Genomic DNA, 16962 nt, shown 5'->3' on the forward strand with positions numbered 1-16962 from the left:
GTCTCTTTCTACTACTATCTGTGGAATGAAGTCACAGATTTTAGGTTAAATGAAATTCACATTGAAATCTGAAATTGAATATATAAATTTAATGCCAATATTTGCATGATTAGAACCTGTCGATTCTTACTTAGCCCTAAACCTGTCATTAATCCTGCAACTTCTTTTAAAACTTTTTATTACCTGACAAAGACTCTATCCTTGACCAAACACTAGTCAGGATCCTCTAAGTCCTCTTCTGACTAGACCTCAGCCTTGGCCAATAAAAACTGCAGACTCTCAGCACAAATGATTTCATCCTGCTGCCCTCACCTCCACCGCCCCCCTCCCCAAGCCCCTAGGCCACAAATACATACTAACAGACTTGAACAATCCCTAGTACATTGTCCAACAGCTTAAGTCTATGTCCCTTGAATGACCCCAGCTCCCACATTAAATTGTCTGCCTGAGAACGCTCATGATGATAGGCAGATAGGCCCTGAAACTCCTCTTAGAGTAGTTGCTTTAGAAAGCTTGCAATTATAAATCCTTTCTGTGCCTTTTTGAGGTGTAAATCTTCTACTACCCAGAACTACCTTCTAAGGAGCTAAGAGCGTTCTCTTTGAAGTGCAAACACCTGGGAAGGGAACTCTGCCTCTCATTCTCCCTCCCAGCCCAGTGGGGGTCTTACTCTTACTTGCTGCCACTGCCTCTTGTCACAAAGATAAGAGAAGCCTGTTTTCCCCTCCTGTTAAGCACCAGTTATCTAACCCAGGTGGCGTAATCTTGTGGAGCAGCCCCTTTAACCCCCTTAGTGCCTTTTCCTTAGCACACCCCGATCTTCAAAGTTTCCAGTCTTTAGTTTCATGAAGTTGAGCTCAGTTCACAGTGGACTATCACAAGAGTTACTAATGAGTAAAATCTTTACTTACTGTTTTACTAGTTAGCATCTGGCTTTATCTTTGACATATTATTATAATAAGGATCACTATAACTCCATTTTAGAGTAATTAAAATCTATTTTCGTTTGTTTCTTAAGTGCAAATCCGTTTCTTTTGAAATTATTTAAAAATTTCCCTAAAAAAAATCTCTTCACTAGAATTAGAAGATTCACATTCTTGGGTTCTCCTTTTCCTTATACACATTACTATAACCATAGAAAAGACAATCTAATCCTTTGGCCAGTATTTGCTTTCTGTTTTCATTGTTCTAACTCTTCATGACTTCACCTCTGAAAGAGTGCGGTGTGTAGTTCAATATGCCACAATGCTGCAATCATGACAAAATTGTCTTTTTATTTTCTCTGGTACTTCCACACCAGATTCCTCCTTATAATCTATTTCAGTCTCTATAATCTTTTGAAATGTTTGGGCAAAGCTCTTTAAGTAATGACCATATGGCTAGATAAGAAGTGCTTTTCAATTCTGAAGTAGACAAAGAAATGAATTAAGAGGAAATTCTCTCATTACTCTTTTACTTTTCCAATTTGGAAAGTGAAGAATAGGAAAATAAGGTTGTTTTTTCTTATCATTTTCTTCATTTTTCTCAATGGGTGTACTTTCTGTCTTTTGCCTTTTATTTCTTTCATTTAACTTGAAAGATGGGGAAGAGGTAGAAAAGTACTAATATTTTTCAATAACTGTAGGGCATCAGGCATTATTACCATGATTACCTGATAGATACCATTGCCTCTATTTTAATTATAAGAAAACCAAGATTTTAAGAAATTAAGTCACCTAAAGACTTAATTGAAGAAAAGAATTTAAGCTTGTTGAAGTCTAGTTTTTCCATAATTACATTCTTTTTTTAAGAGTATTAATAATTTCTTTTAGAATTTGTATTTACAACCTTCATGAGCAAACCTCTCACCAACCCACTCCACTACAAAGAATGAGCTGGGCAAGAAAGAAATGAATACAGAAGAATGAAGTTTGTCATCTTTTATTTATAACCTTTTTGTTGCTCAATTTAAGTTCTTTCATTTGTTCTTAATTTTTGTGTGTGTAATTTTACCTCATCAAATGAAGACTGTTGCATTCACTGTTTCAAGGTTATTTTATAAAATCGTGACTTAAAAAAAGACATTTTACCACATATGGTAAAAAAAAAAAAAAAAAAAAAACTTCCTTTTTTATATCATTCAGTATGCTATTAATGCTCATTTGAGGTCAAAATATAACTTTGGGCTTCAATGTAGTTGTCTTTCCTACTTTCAATCAGTCAGCTTCATTATTTCCCAAAGTCATTTTCTCACAGCCTCAAGTCATCTCATTATTGTTCTTATCATTCTGTAAACTGTTCTTCATTATCTATTGATGTCACCTTCAGTATTATCTAGAAAACACTTTTAAAAAATCTCTTTACTAAATCTCTGATCTCCCGGAAGGGAAGGAAATGTAATTTTCTTTTGTATGTGCTGGTTGGTAAGAAAGACTGCTAGTCAACGTGATTTCAAAGCTCATTGAAATCATCATTTTAACTAGATAAGGCATACTAAACAAAGCTGTTGTATGAGGACTAAAAACTTGAAGGACAATTATGTTAAATTGGGTCATATTCAATTGGCTTTCTTATCCAGTCTCTTTCCCTTCCTAAAAATCAGTTTCTATTGTAATGATTAGAAGGCTTATCAAAATATATAGGGTGGTGGTGAGCTCCATCCATAGATGAGGAATAAAAGTTTTCCTTGTTCTGAGGGATCAACAAATAATCAGTTCAACTGGGGGAACATCACTGGCCATCCAGAGATCTAAATGCTGAACACAACTCTATAATTAAGTAACTTCGATATAGGCTAGTTTTCCTGTCTTATTTTCAGAAATTTCTGATCGCATTGAAGACTTTTACTGTAGACTTAGAGTGTCTGAGAAATGTAGACAAGGTTCAATGCTAAAAGCTCCATTTAAAGGGGATGAATGAAAGGAATGAATGCTACTATATTAAGTAACAGCAACTGAACTAAAAGGTTGTAGTTTTCATGGAGAAGTCAGTACAATTAAACATGCAATACCACAGAGATCGCCTTCATCAGAGCCATCAGGACAATCCTTTTTCCCATTGCAGAGTTTCTCTGGCTGCAGGCAGACTGAGGTGTCGTTAGCACAAGGATGCTTGGGTGGTCCACACAAGAAACTGTCACAGTCATCTTCATCTGACTGATCTTCGCAATCAATATCTCCATCACACACCCATGCTTTGTTGATGCATCTCCCTTAAGAAAACAGAAATAGTGTCAGTTTGATTTTTGCGATTAGGTCATTATGATAATGAGTGGCCATTATTGTCTTCAGTCACAGGCAGAATTACTTGTCTTTAGCAAAAGAAAACAAAATCTATTTGCTTATTATTTGACAGTTTATTTTCATGACAGCATTTGGATATTTCTTGCCCTGGTCTTAAAGTGCTCTTATTGTTTGAGCTTTGATATTTTCTTTAGTTTCAAGTCATTGCTCTGCTCTCTCTCTCTCTCTCTATATATATATACATATAAAGAAGGTTTCTGTGACTAATTGAAAGTTTAATCGCAAAACTGTTAAGAGTAAACTTTAAAGATACATTTGTATATTAGTGCCTTTTAGATCCCTAAATTTAGGTGAATGCTATCGGTGCCTGTCAGAAACCCAAATTCAGGTAAATGCCTCATTTTAGCAAGAAAGGTTGTCCTTCTATTTACATTTATAACATCAACACCCCAACTCCCCACTCCAGACATATGTACATGCCCTTTCATAAGAGAATATCAAATGATATCAAACATTTTGGCGACTAACATATGTATAGACGGAATTTATAGAATTTTTTTATTGTTTCTAGAAGAAAAAAATAAAATAATTATTGTTTAGCCAGCATGATTCAAGAGTAACAGTGAGAAACACAAAGAGATCAATGTTCATTGTTATTTTTGTTTTGTTTTGTTTTGCGATGGAGTTGCACTCTTGTTGCCCAGGCTGGAGTGCAATGGTGCAATCTCCATTCACTACAACCTCCGCCTCCCAGGTTCAAGCAATTCTCCTGCCTCAGCCTCCCAAGTAACTGGGATTACAGGCATGTGCCATTATGCCCAGCTAATTTTGTATTTTTAGTAGAGACGGGGTTTCACCATGTTGGTCAGGCTGGTCTCAAACTCCTGACCTCAGGTGATCCACTGCCTCAACCTCCCAAAGTACTGGAATTACAGGCATGAGCCACCATGACTGGCATTGTCGTCTATGTAAATGTTTCACTGCAAATTATTCCTCCTTTCGAAACAGTCTTTCACTGACTTCTTATTAATTATCTTTTCCAGATTATGCAATGTACAGGTGTAATATACATTTTTTAAATGTACCTAAAGATAATACTAGTTATTGACTGACTACATACCAGCATCTTATAAAAATAAGTGGGGCAAATACAAGGGAAATGGAAAATATTACATTGTATATATCCAAAAGTCATTAGGTATTTAAATGTCTTCTTAAGTCTTATAAGTGAGTAAATTTTAAAATAATTAAAATATAGGTGCAAAAATATTTTATTTATAAAAATATATCAATAATTCTTCACACTATTATGTCAAATAAAATATAATCAGTTCCATAGTTAACTAAAATACATTTGATATTCAACATTGATAAAAATACTCTTAAAATAAGAATTGACAGATAATTCATTAGATTTGATATAAATAGAGAAACATTATAAACTTTTGCATTAACATCATAAATAAAACCAATAATGTTGTTCTGTAAATACTACCTAGGACAATTAGGTAATAGAAAGAAATGAGGTATAATATTAGAAATGAGGACTAACATTAGAAAAGAGTATCATTACATGTTGTTAATATAATCATATAATTATAAAATCAATTAAAATTACATAAACTAAGAATTCAAAAAATAGGTAGCTAGTTTCAAAATTAACAGAAAAACAGATTTCATATCTATAGAGAGCATATACTAGAAGAAAAGGCCAATTAAAATTTTATCAAAAAAATGTATTTTGGGTTAAAATGTACAAGAACTATATAACACTTATACAAATCCAAAATTCTACAAAAAATCTGAAAAAAAGCCTTGAATATAGATATTATTTGGTCTTGGATTAGTAAAGATACTAATTTTCTCTTAAACAATCCTTTCAAAATAGTAACATTAATGCAACCCTAAAAGCTTATTTTAAGTTAAAAAATAAAACCAGAAAAAGCATTCAGAATCTTACGAAAAAAAAAAAACAAAAAACAAAACAGAGGAATCTTAATGAGTAGAAACTGTATATATTCCAACTATTTAGAAGTAATTTAATGTAATAGTAGTTAAAATACTTTTTATAAGTATCAATAAAGATATTAATGATTAAAGAGCACAGAGACATTAGGAATAGGTCTATTTATGTATATGGATTTTATATATGAAACAGTTGGCAATCTAAATAGCAGAGAACAAAATTAATGATGCAGTATCACCTCATTTGCCAATCTGGAGGATAAACAATAAAGCTGAATCTCTACTTGGCTTCTTATGCTATAATATATTCCAGACATATCAAAGAGGTAATCATTTTAAAATAAGGATGATAAAAATACAAACATGAAGCTGAATTTTATAAACATATTTTATTCCATATTGCAACAATAAACTCCATAGACAAAGTCACTGGACAGTCAATAAGCCAGAAAAAAACATTTAATCATATTTTTAAAAATATTTCATTATATGACAAAAAGCATATTTTTAAAAAATACAAGGGTTCTTTTAAATCAATAAGATAACAATCAATCCAAGTGCAAGATTCATAAAGAAATTGTAATGGTTCAGAAACATAAGATATTCAATATCCCTTTCAATTAAAAAAGGTAAACTAAAATAACTAGTTGACATCCTTCCTACTCTATCAGATCAAGATCAAAAAGTTGGATAGTACAAAACTAGATTTGACAATAATGTAAGAAACAGCACAAATATTGAAAATTGTGATAACCTCTCTCTAGGGCAATGTCAAGAAATCCAGCAAATGAAACATGTGTCAACTCTTCACCACAGTAATTCTAATTTTAGAAAATGTTTTCATAAATATCTTTGCACAAATGCACAAAGATACTAGGATATCTACTGCTGTTTTGTATATATTAGGGAAAGGAAAGTAACAATTTAAATAATTACTGCAAGCCTGGTGACATCAATTACAATGCATCCATACATTAAAGGTATATGCTTGAGTGAAGAAGAATGTGTCAATCTACATAAGTGAATGAAAACTAATTTTCAAGCTTAATTAATTTAAAAAAGGCATAGAACTCAGTGTACGTAGGCTTTCTGATGTATTGAAAGGGAGTTAGCTATTTATCAATATCTATGATTATATTTCCATACATTTATCAATATCAGTACATGGATAGACTTGTCTCTATTTGAATTCTTTCTGGAGGGATACACAAGAAATAGTTCAAATTGGTTGCCTCTGGAAAGAATTAGTTACTGGAAACCCATTGTAGGAGGGAGAGGTACTTTTCATTGAATACTCTTGTGCTGCTTTATTTTTCTTCTACCATATACTTCCGTAACTTTTCCAAAATATATTGGCTTATTTTTAAAAAATGATTATGTACACACATATGCAGTGAAGCCTAACAGATTCAACAGCCTTCTTGTAAAAAATTATATGTTGAATTTACTCTGTGCCTTACCCTTTCCTAAGGGCTTTCAGAAATATAAGAAAGCATAAAGCCTAATCCTTGTCACCAAGGGGCTTATAATCTAGTTAGAAAGAAAAGATCAACGCATAATATATCATTGTAGTCTAAAATATGACATTCTATACTTAAGCATTAAATTGTATGAAGTCATTTGCAAGAGTTCAAGAATATACAAATTCCCGTTTTTAGTTTGGTTTATCAAAATGCAACTTCCTTTGTTTTTTTTTTTTTCCCAGACACATCACCAATCCATGATGGCATTCCCAACCACTGACTCCAAAATGACCTTAGAATTGTTTCAACAGATATATCTATAAATCAATATCAATCTTTTAGAGTCAGAATAGCAGTAAGGCTATTTGCCATCCCTGATATAAATACTGCTTGGAAAAGGTAAACAGAAATAATATTCAGATGACTGTAAAACTTTAAAACAAATAATGTCACCAGAGATATGAACAAATATGAATACATAGTTTAAATGAATTGTATAAGCTTAAATAGCCCCCCTCTTCCTATTGATTTTTTAGGGGCTGTTTGAAGCTTAATTGCTTCTCTCTATTTGTGTTTGGTTTTAGTTCTTACCAAAATGTAGATAAGAAGGCGAACCAAGTATGATAAGTTTAATGAATTTCTAACTCATGAACATGAATTAGGTAAAACCCAAAAGCAAATGGCCTCAGTAAAAATACTTTAAACATATTGATTTTTACTTGATTCATATCAAGATAAATCCTCACCTAATCAAGTACCTAATCAAGTCATTGGACATAAAATCTTGAATGAACAAATATCACAGATTTCTTTGCTTAAACTCCCTTCTTTATATATAAGAAATAAGTAGTTATTAATAATAGTAAAACATACTATAGACATTATAACTATCCAATAGACAGAATATCCAAAAATCTTTAAAATAAATTTTAAATGTGCATGAGTAATTCAAGTAACCAAGTAAATCATTTTGTGTTTACTAATTCTTTTTTAGAAGATGCCAAAAACCATATTAGATAATTAGTATGAAGCTGAGCTCTACAAGATATTTTCTCATTTATTTATAATGATGTTTTCAACTTGATAACTACATGTCGAAGACTCTATTTTGGTAACTGTGGTTTTGTCCTTTGAGAAAAGAAAATAAGAATGGATAAGTAACAACAATAACAGCAAATTTTTTTCTAAAAATCCCCAAAACCCAGAAATTTGGTTAAACACAACTACAAAGTCAACAGGTATAGAAAAACTTAAGTTTTTATGACTGTAGAAAACATGCTAGCTTTCCAAAATAAATTGATACAATCTCTTCTAGAGTTTCTCTTTTCTGTGTTAAACTCTTGACCATGTTCTGAAATAGATCCATCTTTTTGTAAACTGACTTGTTTTTAGTTTAATAAAAAGATAACAAATGTTATAATGGGATAATTTCTGTTCTGGGATATGACTGGCAGTTTATATTAAGAATAATAATATTAATATGAAGTAAATCTTCGAGAAAGTCTAAATGGATTTACTTGAAACTATATTATTATAATGCCTTTTTGAACACTGGTCTATAATCTTTTATAAAATGTTTATACTACTAACCTTTAGTGTTACCTACATATTTATTTCTCTAACAGTGTTTGGTTTCAATTCAATTTGACAAATATTTTTTGAGTATTATATGCTTGGTTTTCTACTGAAGAGTGTAGAAAGATGGGGAAGACAAATTCCTGACCTTGTGGAGCAATAACTCTAGTAATGACAAATGTTCTAATATTGAACATATAAAGTAGAATAAGATGAAAGCCATATAACCATCAGAGAGTGCTATGGATTTTCAAGGAGGTGGAAAATATGTATGATTGGAAGGATGAGAAACAAGCTTTACCAAACTATTCTTTTGAACAGCGTTTTGAAGGATGGTAGAAAATTTTACGTAAGGAAAAAAGCATTTAATATAGACAGCTGCCTTATGCGTATAGTCTTAACATTCGAATATATACCCCATGTAAAATCAAAAAGCAAGTAAACGGAACAGGTGAAAGAAATAAAAATTTAATAGCATAGTGACTACTCTTGCTACTCAATAGGAATGTGTTAGGGCATAGATAGTAGAAGAGAATCAGTTCTTTCTTATGCTGATCTTTGTTCCATCTCTAAGTGAATTCATTATAAAATTCTAATTTTTATATTTGCTTTTTATTTTATGCTAAGCATTACCTTGTTTATAGTAGAGTTATAGGTACAAATTATCCTGAGCTATATACATAGAACCATGTATATTAAGTTTAATGTGTGATTTTTGGGAGGTAATTTTGAACATACGCAGTTTTACATGCTGAATATTCAACCTTACTTGTTTAATCGAATTCACACAAAAGATGAAACTCTTATCTAAAGGTATAAAAGCAGGAAAGAATGGGACCTGTTCAAAAAGCAATAATGAAGCAGTTTGGGGCCCCTAATTCAAGAAGCATTTCTTAATCTGATTACGGTTAAGAAAATTGAGACACTTTTTGAATTAGCAATGGAGATTGTCTATAAGATTCAGCAAATTTGAACGATTGAAAGATTTTTTTAAAGTATGTGCTTAGGTCACATCTTGAGGTAAGAGGAAGCCAAAACTGTGGATAGAGTGGATTGAAGCTAATGACTGTCAGGGGAAAACACAGTTGGCCACACAAAGATCTGAGTGAGAGATAATGAAAACTTAACCTTAGGTTATGAGATGTGAGTAGAGAATGGAATGGGTTATGTTGGAGATATTGCATAAGTAACCTCAGTAGGACTAGGACTTGGAAAATGATTTCAAGTTAGAAGTGTCAAAGGGTGCTTTCTGCTTTAAATCTGAGCATACAGGGGATTACATATTCTAACGGAAATGACATATTCTTACTCCTTTCTGACTTTGAAGAGAAAGTAGAATGTTCAGCAATGCATCGGGAAAAAATGGGTTGGAAGTGGGGAGTAAATGTCAGTGGCAGAAATTTTGGAGTCCTAGAGGTGATGGTTAAAACTGGGGACAGAATAGGTTGCTATGAAGACTTTGCAGAAAGATGAGAAGGAGCAAAAAAACTAAGAGAAAAATATCTACAATGCTGGACACATATTATGCGCTCAACAGGTATATTTTAAAATTAAATATAAGGGACAGGTAGAGGAAAATGGGCAAGGGAAAGTGAAATAAAAAGAGGACTCTAAATGCCATGTGGCTAAAGAGAACAATCCAATGTGAGAATTCATAAGAAAATATTAAAAGGGGAGGAAATGCAGCAGGGTAAAGTGTTGCAGAGAAAGAAGCCGAGGTGCAGTACTAGTAGTGAAAAGTGTCATTCATTAAGCTTCTACTGTGTTCTAGGCACTCTTTGTACATTCTACCAGTTATTATTATCATATCTATTCTACAGATCAGAAAACCATAACGTGGAGAGGTTTAGTAACTTATCTGCACTCATGCAGTTACTGAATGGCAGAGTAGGACTCAAAACACAGAAGAGCATAAACTGAGAAATCATTCCTGGTGACCATCGAAACAGCCATTTCCATCAAGGGAAGCCATTGGATGTTAGATTGCAAGGGGTGGAGGAATTAGTGAGACATAAGACATCGAGGTACTTATATAAGGTGATTTAATGACGTGAAGAAGGAAGACAGGGAAAACGTAATAAAAGCAAAGAAGTGTTTTTCAGGTTACTGGACTAAATATGTTATATAGAGAAAGAAAAATTAGTGTGGAGAAAGAAATAGAAGACCAAACAAGAAAAGTGACTAAGCTCCCACAAGGATTAGGAGGTCACAGGATCAATATCTAAAGAAGGGGTTGGGGGCGCTGGCTCACACCTCTAATCCCAGCACTTTGGGAAGCCGAGGTGGGTGAATCACTTGAAGTAAGGAGTTCGAGAGCAGCCTGGCCAACATGGTGAAAACCCATCTCTACTAAAAAGAAAAAAAAAAAAAATTTAGTCAGGTGTGGTGATGCATGCCTATAATCCCAGCTACTCAGGAGGCTGAGGCAGATATTGCTTGAACCTGGGGGTTGGAGGTTGCAGTGAGCTGAGGTTGCGCCACTGCGCTCCTACCTGGGCAACAGAGCAAGACTTTGTCTCAAAAATTAATTAATTAATTAATTAATTAATTAAATCTAAAAAAGATCCCTCCTGGACAAAAAGGAGCATTGTTTATTCTTCTTTATAGACAGGACTGAAGGGAAACAACTAGAGTAGGCATACAACAAAAGGTTTAAAACTGTCAGCTCACGAGTTCAGGAGATCGAGACCATCCTGGGGAACATGGTGAAACCCCGTCTCTACTGAAAATACAAAAAATTAGCTGGGTGAGGTGGCAGGCGCCTGTACTCCCAGCTACTTGGGAGGCTGAGGCAAGAGAATGGCATGAACCCAGGAGACAGAGTTTGCAGTGAGCCAAGATCTCGCCACTGCACTCCAGCCTGGGTGACAGAGCGAGACTCCGTCTCAAGAAAAAAAACAAACAAAAAAAAGTCACTGGGAGGAATCAAGGAAAAATATAGGAGGCTCATAAGAAGAAAAATGCAAAATATTTTATTAGCTTTCTGGCACATAAACAATGAACAGCTTGCCATATTATTTTCATCAGAAATAATTAGAAGTATTCCATAGGGCTGGTTCCAAAAAGAAAAAAAGGGATGCGTTTAGAAATATTTCATATATAACCCATCATATAATTCTAACGAAATCACTATACCATTATAGGATATTTTTGGTTCTAATAATCCAGATTGGTTTTCCACAATGATTAAATTCATCATTTTATTCTGTATTCACTGATACAACAATAGGGGAAAGAAAACAAAACAATCCAAAAATAGACAAGAATAATGTTCTGCCATTCACAGAAGCCCATAGAGAATTTTCATCACGCAGCAGATCAGAACAGAGTATGATGCCACTGCTAAAGTTAAATCCACATGTGTGCCAGTCAGTTCTCTATGCCAGTCAGTTCTGTTACATTCTTCTACTAAAAGATCACTTGTCATTAACTAATAACACTACTCTGGAACTTGACTTCAAAATGTATGTTGCTTATTCCAATGGAATCTAGAGCGGAAGGTAGATGAGTCAGCACCAAACTATCACAACTCTTAGAAAGGTAGTCAAAGAAAGGTAGTCAATCAAAAAAGGACACAGTAAAAGTTATGATACCTTCTCAGTCATTCTTCCTAGCCACTTTTCCCCATACTTAGAGACAAACAATGACAATAGTTTCTTGTGAATGAAAACAGAAATGTTTTTATTATAGAAAGAATATACTTTTATTTTCTTTTCACCACTTAAACAATATTACATGCTATGCCCACTCTTGCACTCCTGCACTTTTCACTCAACATGTAATCACAGAGAAGTGTACATGTCAGTGCATTATAATGACTTCCAAATCTGCAAGGCATTCTACTATATAGAAATATCATGTTTGCACCTAGTGCCCTATTTTGGCCTATTTAGGTTGTTTGGGACCTTTAACTATTAAAAGCAATTTAATGGCAAATGAACATTTGAAAATATACTCAAAATAATATGTCATTAGGAAAATGCAAATTAAAACAATAATGAGATACAACTGTACACCTATCAGAATGATGAAAATCTGGAACAGTGACAACACTAAAGGTGTTCAAGGATATAGAGCAGCAGAAATTTTCATTCATCACAAGTGAATGAATACAAAATGGTACGGTCACTTTGAAAGACAGTGCATCCATTGCTTACAAATACTGAACATACTCTGACCCTACTATCCTGTAAATGGACTCCCTGGTCTTTACCCAAATGAATTGACAACTTATGTCCACCCAAAAGCCTGCATGTAGATATTTATAACAGCTTTATTCATAATTGCCAGAACTTGGGAACAACAAAGATGTCCTTCAGTGGGTAAACAGATTAAAAAATTGTGGCACAATGGAATATTATTCAAAGCTTAAAGATTTCAACTACCAAACCGTGAAAAGGCATGAAGGAAACTCAAATGCATATTACAAGGTGAAAGAAGTCAATATGGCAAGTCTACATATGATGTGATTTCAGTGACATGACACTCTGGAAAAGGCAAAACCATAGAGACAGTAAAAAGATCAGTAGCTTCCAGGAGCTAAGAGGGAGGGAAGAATAAACAGGCAGGGTACAAAAGATTTTTAGAGCAGTGAAATTATTCTCCTTGATACTATAATGATGGATACATGTCATCATATATTTGTCAAGACCCATAGAATATACAACATCTAAATAAAGTAAACCCTCATGTAAACCATAGACTTTGGATGAGAAAGATGCGTCACTGTAGGTGCATTGATTATAACAAATGTACCACTTTGGTGCAGTATATTGACAGTAAAGAAAGCTGTGCGTGTGAGGGCGGTGGGAGTATACAGGAAGTCTCTGTACTTTCTGCTTAATTTTGCTGTGAACCTAAAATTTGTCTAAAATATAAAGTCTATTTTTTTAAAAGTCAAAAACATTTTGATATATATTACCCATTTTATTCAGTTCTAAATATTTAAATATATGTATGATTTCTTAGTTAATCCAGATTATTTTGAAGTATGATCCTAGTTTCCAAATACATTTTTAAAAATCATTCTGCTGTAGATTTCTATTTTGTGTGTGTGTGTGTGTGTAGAGAATGCTTTTTGTAAATTGCCAATTATTTGAAATACTTTTAAGACTTCTTTGGAACCTAACATATGGTCAAATTTGAAAGAATTTTCTATAACTTTGGTGTACATGGAAGAGTATATATGTATTGGTTTAAGTTTATTAAACACATTTAATAAAGCTTTAAATAAATATCTTTGTACATCTCACTACTCAAATGCATGAATATATCTGTGTGATAAATTCCTAGAGGTGGAATTGTGGGTAAAATTGGAGACACATTGTAAACATTGAAATATATTGCTTTCCATAGAGGTTCACCAATCTCCACTGAAAGCAAAGTGTCTGCTTCCTGTACTCTCACCAGCTTGGGTATTACTGGGCTTGTTTATTATCAATCAACTGATGTCGAAAGAATGCAATCCCACTGTGGTTTTGAACCACATTTTTCTTATAGGTGTTACAGACCGAATGTTTGTGTCCAGACCAAATTCATGTTGAAATCCTAATCCCCAGTGTGATGGTATTGGGAGGTTTGGGAGGTAATCAGTTACGAGAGTAGAGTTGGCATATCATAAGAAGATTGCCATCTGCAAACCAGGAAGAGTGCCTTAGACACACACCAGGTTTCCCAGTTCTTGATCTTGGACTTCTCAGTCTCTAGAACTGTGAGAAATAAATGTTTGTTGTTTAAACAACCCAGTTTATGATAATTTGTTACAGCAGCCTGAACTAAGATAGTCTCATTTTCCACCTTTTCCTATTGCAACTATTCTGCTTGTCATATCTGTGCTGAATTCTTAGTCATTTTGGGAGTAATATTTTTTCTTTTTCTTTTCGAGGGTCTCAACATACTTATTGTAAACTTATTTTTCAGACATATAGCTTATTTTCATTTAGTCATGAATAATTTATTTTGTAATGACTGATTTTGATGAGATAGTTTTCTTCATATATGTTAAAATTCTGGTTTGTAATCTCATCTTGGATCACAACCTTCATTTTCCTCTCTGACTTTATGAGTTTACTTGTGCCTATCTACAAGCATTGCTGCTTGGACTTTGGCCCACCCCATTATTTCCAGCAATCTTGGTTCAGAAATACAACTTATATTTTTTGTGTGAGATTCTATCCTAAAACAATATTGGACTTTTATCAGATTCAATCTCCAAGCCAGACAGAAGTTCAGCTCAATTGCCGTGCCTGTGTCCTCCCATCTCTTTAGGCACATGACTTCGTTCAAGTAACTACCACTGGCAGCAACTAGCAGTGATACGTATAGTTTTTCAACTCTCCTTTCAAAAGCAAATGGAATTTCTTTCCAGGTTCTGATTTCCAGTAATGCCTGCCTCCAGATCCCAGCTTCATGTGGGACAGCTTTATTTCTATTGACCCTAAGATCTGAGCACCCATTCATTTCTGCTAGCCTACATACCCAACTCAGTAAGGTACTCAGCTTTAGCTCAGCACACTACTTGATACTGTGCTATATTTCTGTTACTCAGAGATACATATTTTTTGTTCATCAGGCAGTATCTCCTTTATTTTATCCTGTTATATTTTGTCATCACTTCTGTGTGTTGAGAAGTGAAAACAGAGAAGCAGAAAGTTCAGAGTGTAAACTTGAAGTCTCACCTTCACATGAATTTCTTTTTTATTGTTTTAATGACATTAGAATACTTGCGTGAATACACAACCATTTATTACCATCCCTATTGATAAGCAATATATTGTTTCTAATTTTTTACTATTAAAAATAAAATGACTCCTTGAATATCTTTGTGCATATATAACCTTATACAATCCTACTTTTCTTTACATGAATTTCTACAAGTAGGACAGAAGGATTAAATTTACATTCCTACAAATAGCTGGAGGGCCTATTTTCCCGGTACCTTGCCATCACTATGAAGAAAGGCATTTCTGAGTTTCTTTTCCATGACAGAGTGACTGAAAATTCACTTCCCTTTTCCCCAGTTATAATACAACTGCTATTTGTTAGTCTGGAGTGTAAGAGAACAGATGCGGCACAATGCACTTCTTGGTCAAAAATAGGTCCTTTGAGATTAGAAGTTCTTAAGTCCTGACTGTTATATTGTACTTGAAGTTAGCTCTCATTCTCATATAATAGGAATTTAAAAACCTACTGTGCCTACGTTTTGAACACCAATAGATGACAATTTATGTATAAGAAAGCTATTCTAATTACCATATATAAATTAATTAGCCTGAAACTTTTCAATGTTCAGCTAACATTTTAAAAAACTTTGAAAATAATCATGAACTTTGGATTAAACATTGTGGGTAGTTTAAACGTCTTATAGCTTGTAAAACTGAGAGTTTAAAGTAAATGAAAAAATATCAAAAGGTTTGTAGATGAATACATATTTTAAATCATTGCTTGTATTTGTGGTTCATTTTAATGACTGCAATGTTCATAGAAGTCTGTCATAAATGTGACTTTGTAATTGTGCAACTCTTCTGAAGTTGAATAAATTGTGGTTTACTATATCCAAAACACAGATCAGATTAGAAGCAGATGGATAAATTATTACCTTTCAGTTTTTCCTTTCAAAGTGAAACATATGTTTTATCACAGTTTTTTTTACATTAATCTTTTGCTTACCTAAAAACTATTTGGTAGAAACATCTGATGTTTAATTAAAAGCATTATTAAATCGATAATCCAAATCTCAAGTCAACACATATAAAAGTGTTCCAGAAAATTCAGTTCTCTAAAGATAGCCAGCTTTCCTCATCATACTTCAGATTTATTTTGATGTTGAACCATATTCACAGGAAGTTGTTTTATAAGTGTTCATTGTAAAATATCAATACACATTTTAAAATAAATTACAAGCACTTAGAATATTCTGTTAAATTTACTTAATCGTACTATTTATTATTTACATGCTTTGTCTGCAAATTTTTTTTTCTCAACTGAAAGTTCAAACTAGTTTTTATTAATACATAGCTTTGAGAATTTACATTACTGTGAATCTCCTTATAATTTATTTCTGTATAGAGAAATTGCAGCCTGGTTTTATGTTTCGCATCTCAATTTGCTTTAACAGCATATTCAAGTAATTGAAACTCAGGATTTTCCATATTGGTTTATATTTTGTTTTAACCAAGCTTTGCCAGTTTCTTTTTCATATATGTTTTAAAAACTGTTACCTGCTATATTTTAAGTTAATACAATCAGGAAAATGCCAGAAGTTATATGGAGAAAATATACACAATATATGCTTTGAAGTATGTTAACTCGAGTCAAATAATTGGCTCTTTGGCATTAGAATTCCCCTATTAAATGAAATCTATTTATGCCATCAATAATTCATTCATTTTACAATAATTCGTCTGCTAATTTTCAATTAATACATGTTCCAAAAAGACCATTTCTAAACTTAAAATCACATTTTTCTAACAAATAACCCTAAAATTATGACTCTTTATGTAACAATTGAAGAGAGTCACATAATTGTGAAAAATATTGTTGGAAAAAAATGTTTTGGAAACACAATTTCCTTGCTAGGAAAAGGCTTCAGGAGTATGTATTTATCTATACCTATGTTAGCTTGCATTTATTTTTCTTTTTTATTATTGGAATATTTAACTGTAACCAAGAGGCATGTTTAAGAAAAGAAAGACAGTGCTTTTTTATACCTTTAAATGTACATCAGCCCCGTGGCTTTC

General features: G+C 33.0%; 1 protein-coding gene across 1 annotated transcript in view; it reads right to left on the minus strand.

Annotated features, from left to right (window-relative positions):
- Positions 1-16962, minus strand: part of LRP1B (LDL receptor related protein 1B) — a 1946873-nt gene that overhangs the window by 670586 nt on the left and 1259325 nt on the right. Inside the window, exon 25 of the mRNA XM_063790432.1 lies at positions 2990-3190. Within this exon, the coding sequence (XP_063646502.1) occupies positions 2990-3190 (201 nt within the window). The remainder of the gene's footprint in view (positions 1-2989; positions 3191-16962) is intronic.

This window comes from Pan troglodytes, chromosome 13, assembly GCF_028858775.2.
Source record: "Pan troglodytes isolate AG18354 chromosome 13, NHGRI_mPanTro3-v2.0_pri, whole genome shotgun sequence".
Lineage (NCBI taxonomy): Eukaryota > Metazoa > Chordata > Mammalia > Primates > Hominidae > Pan > Pan troglodytes.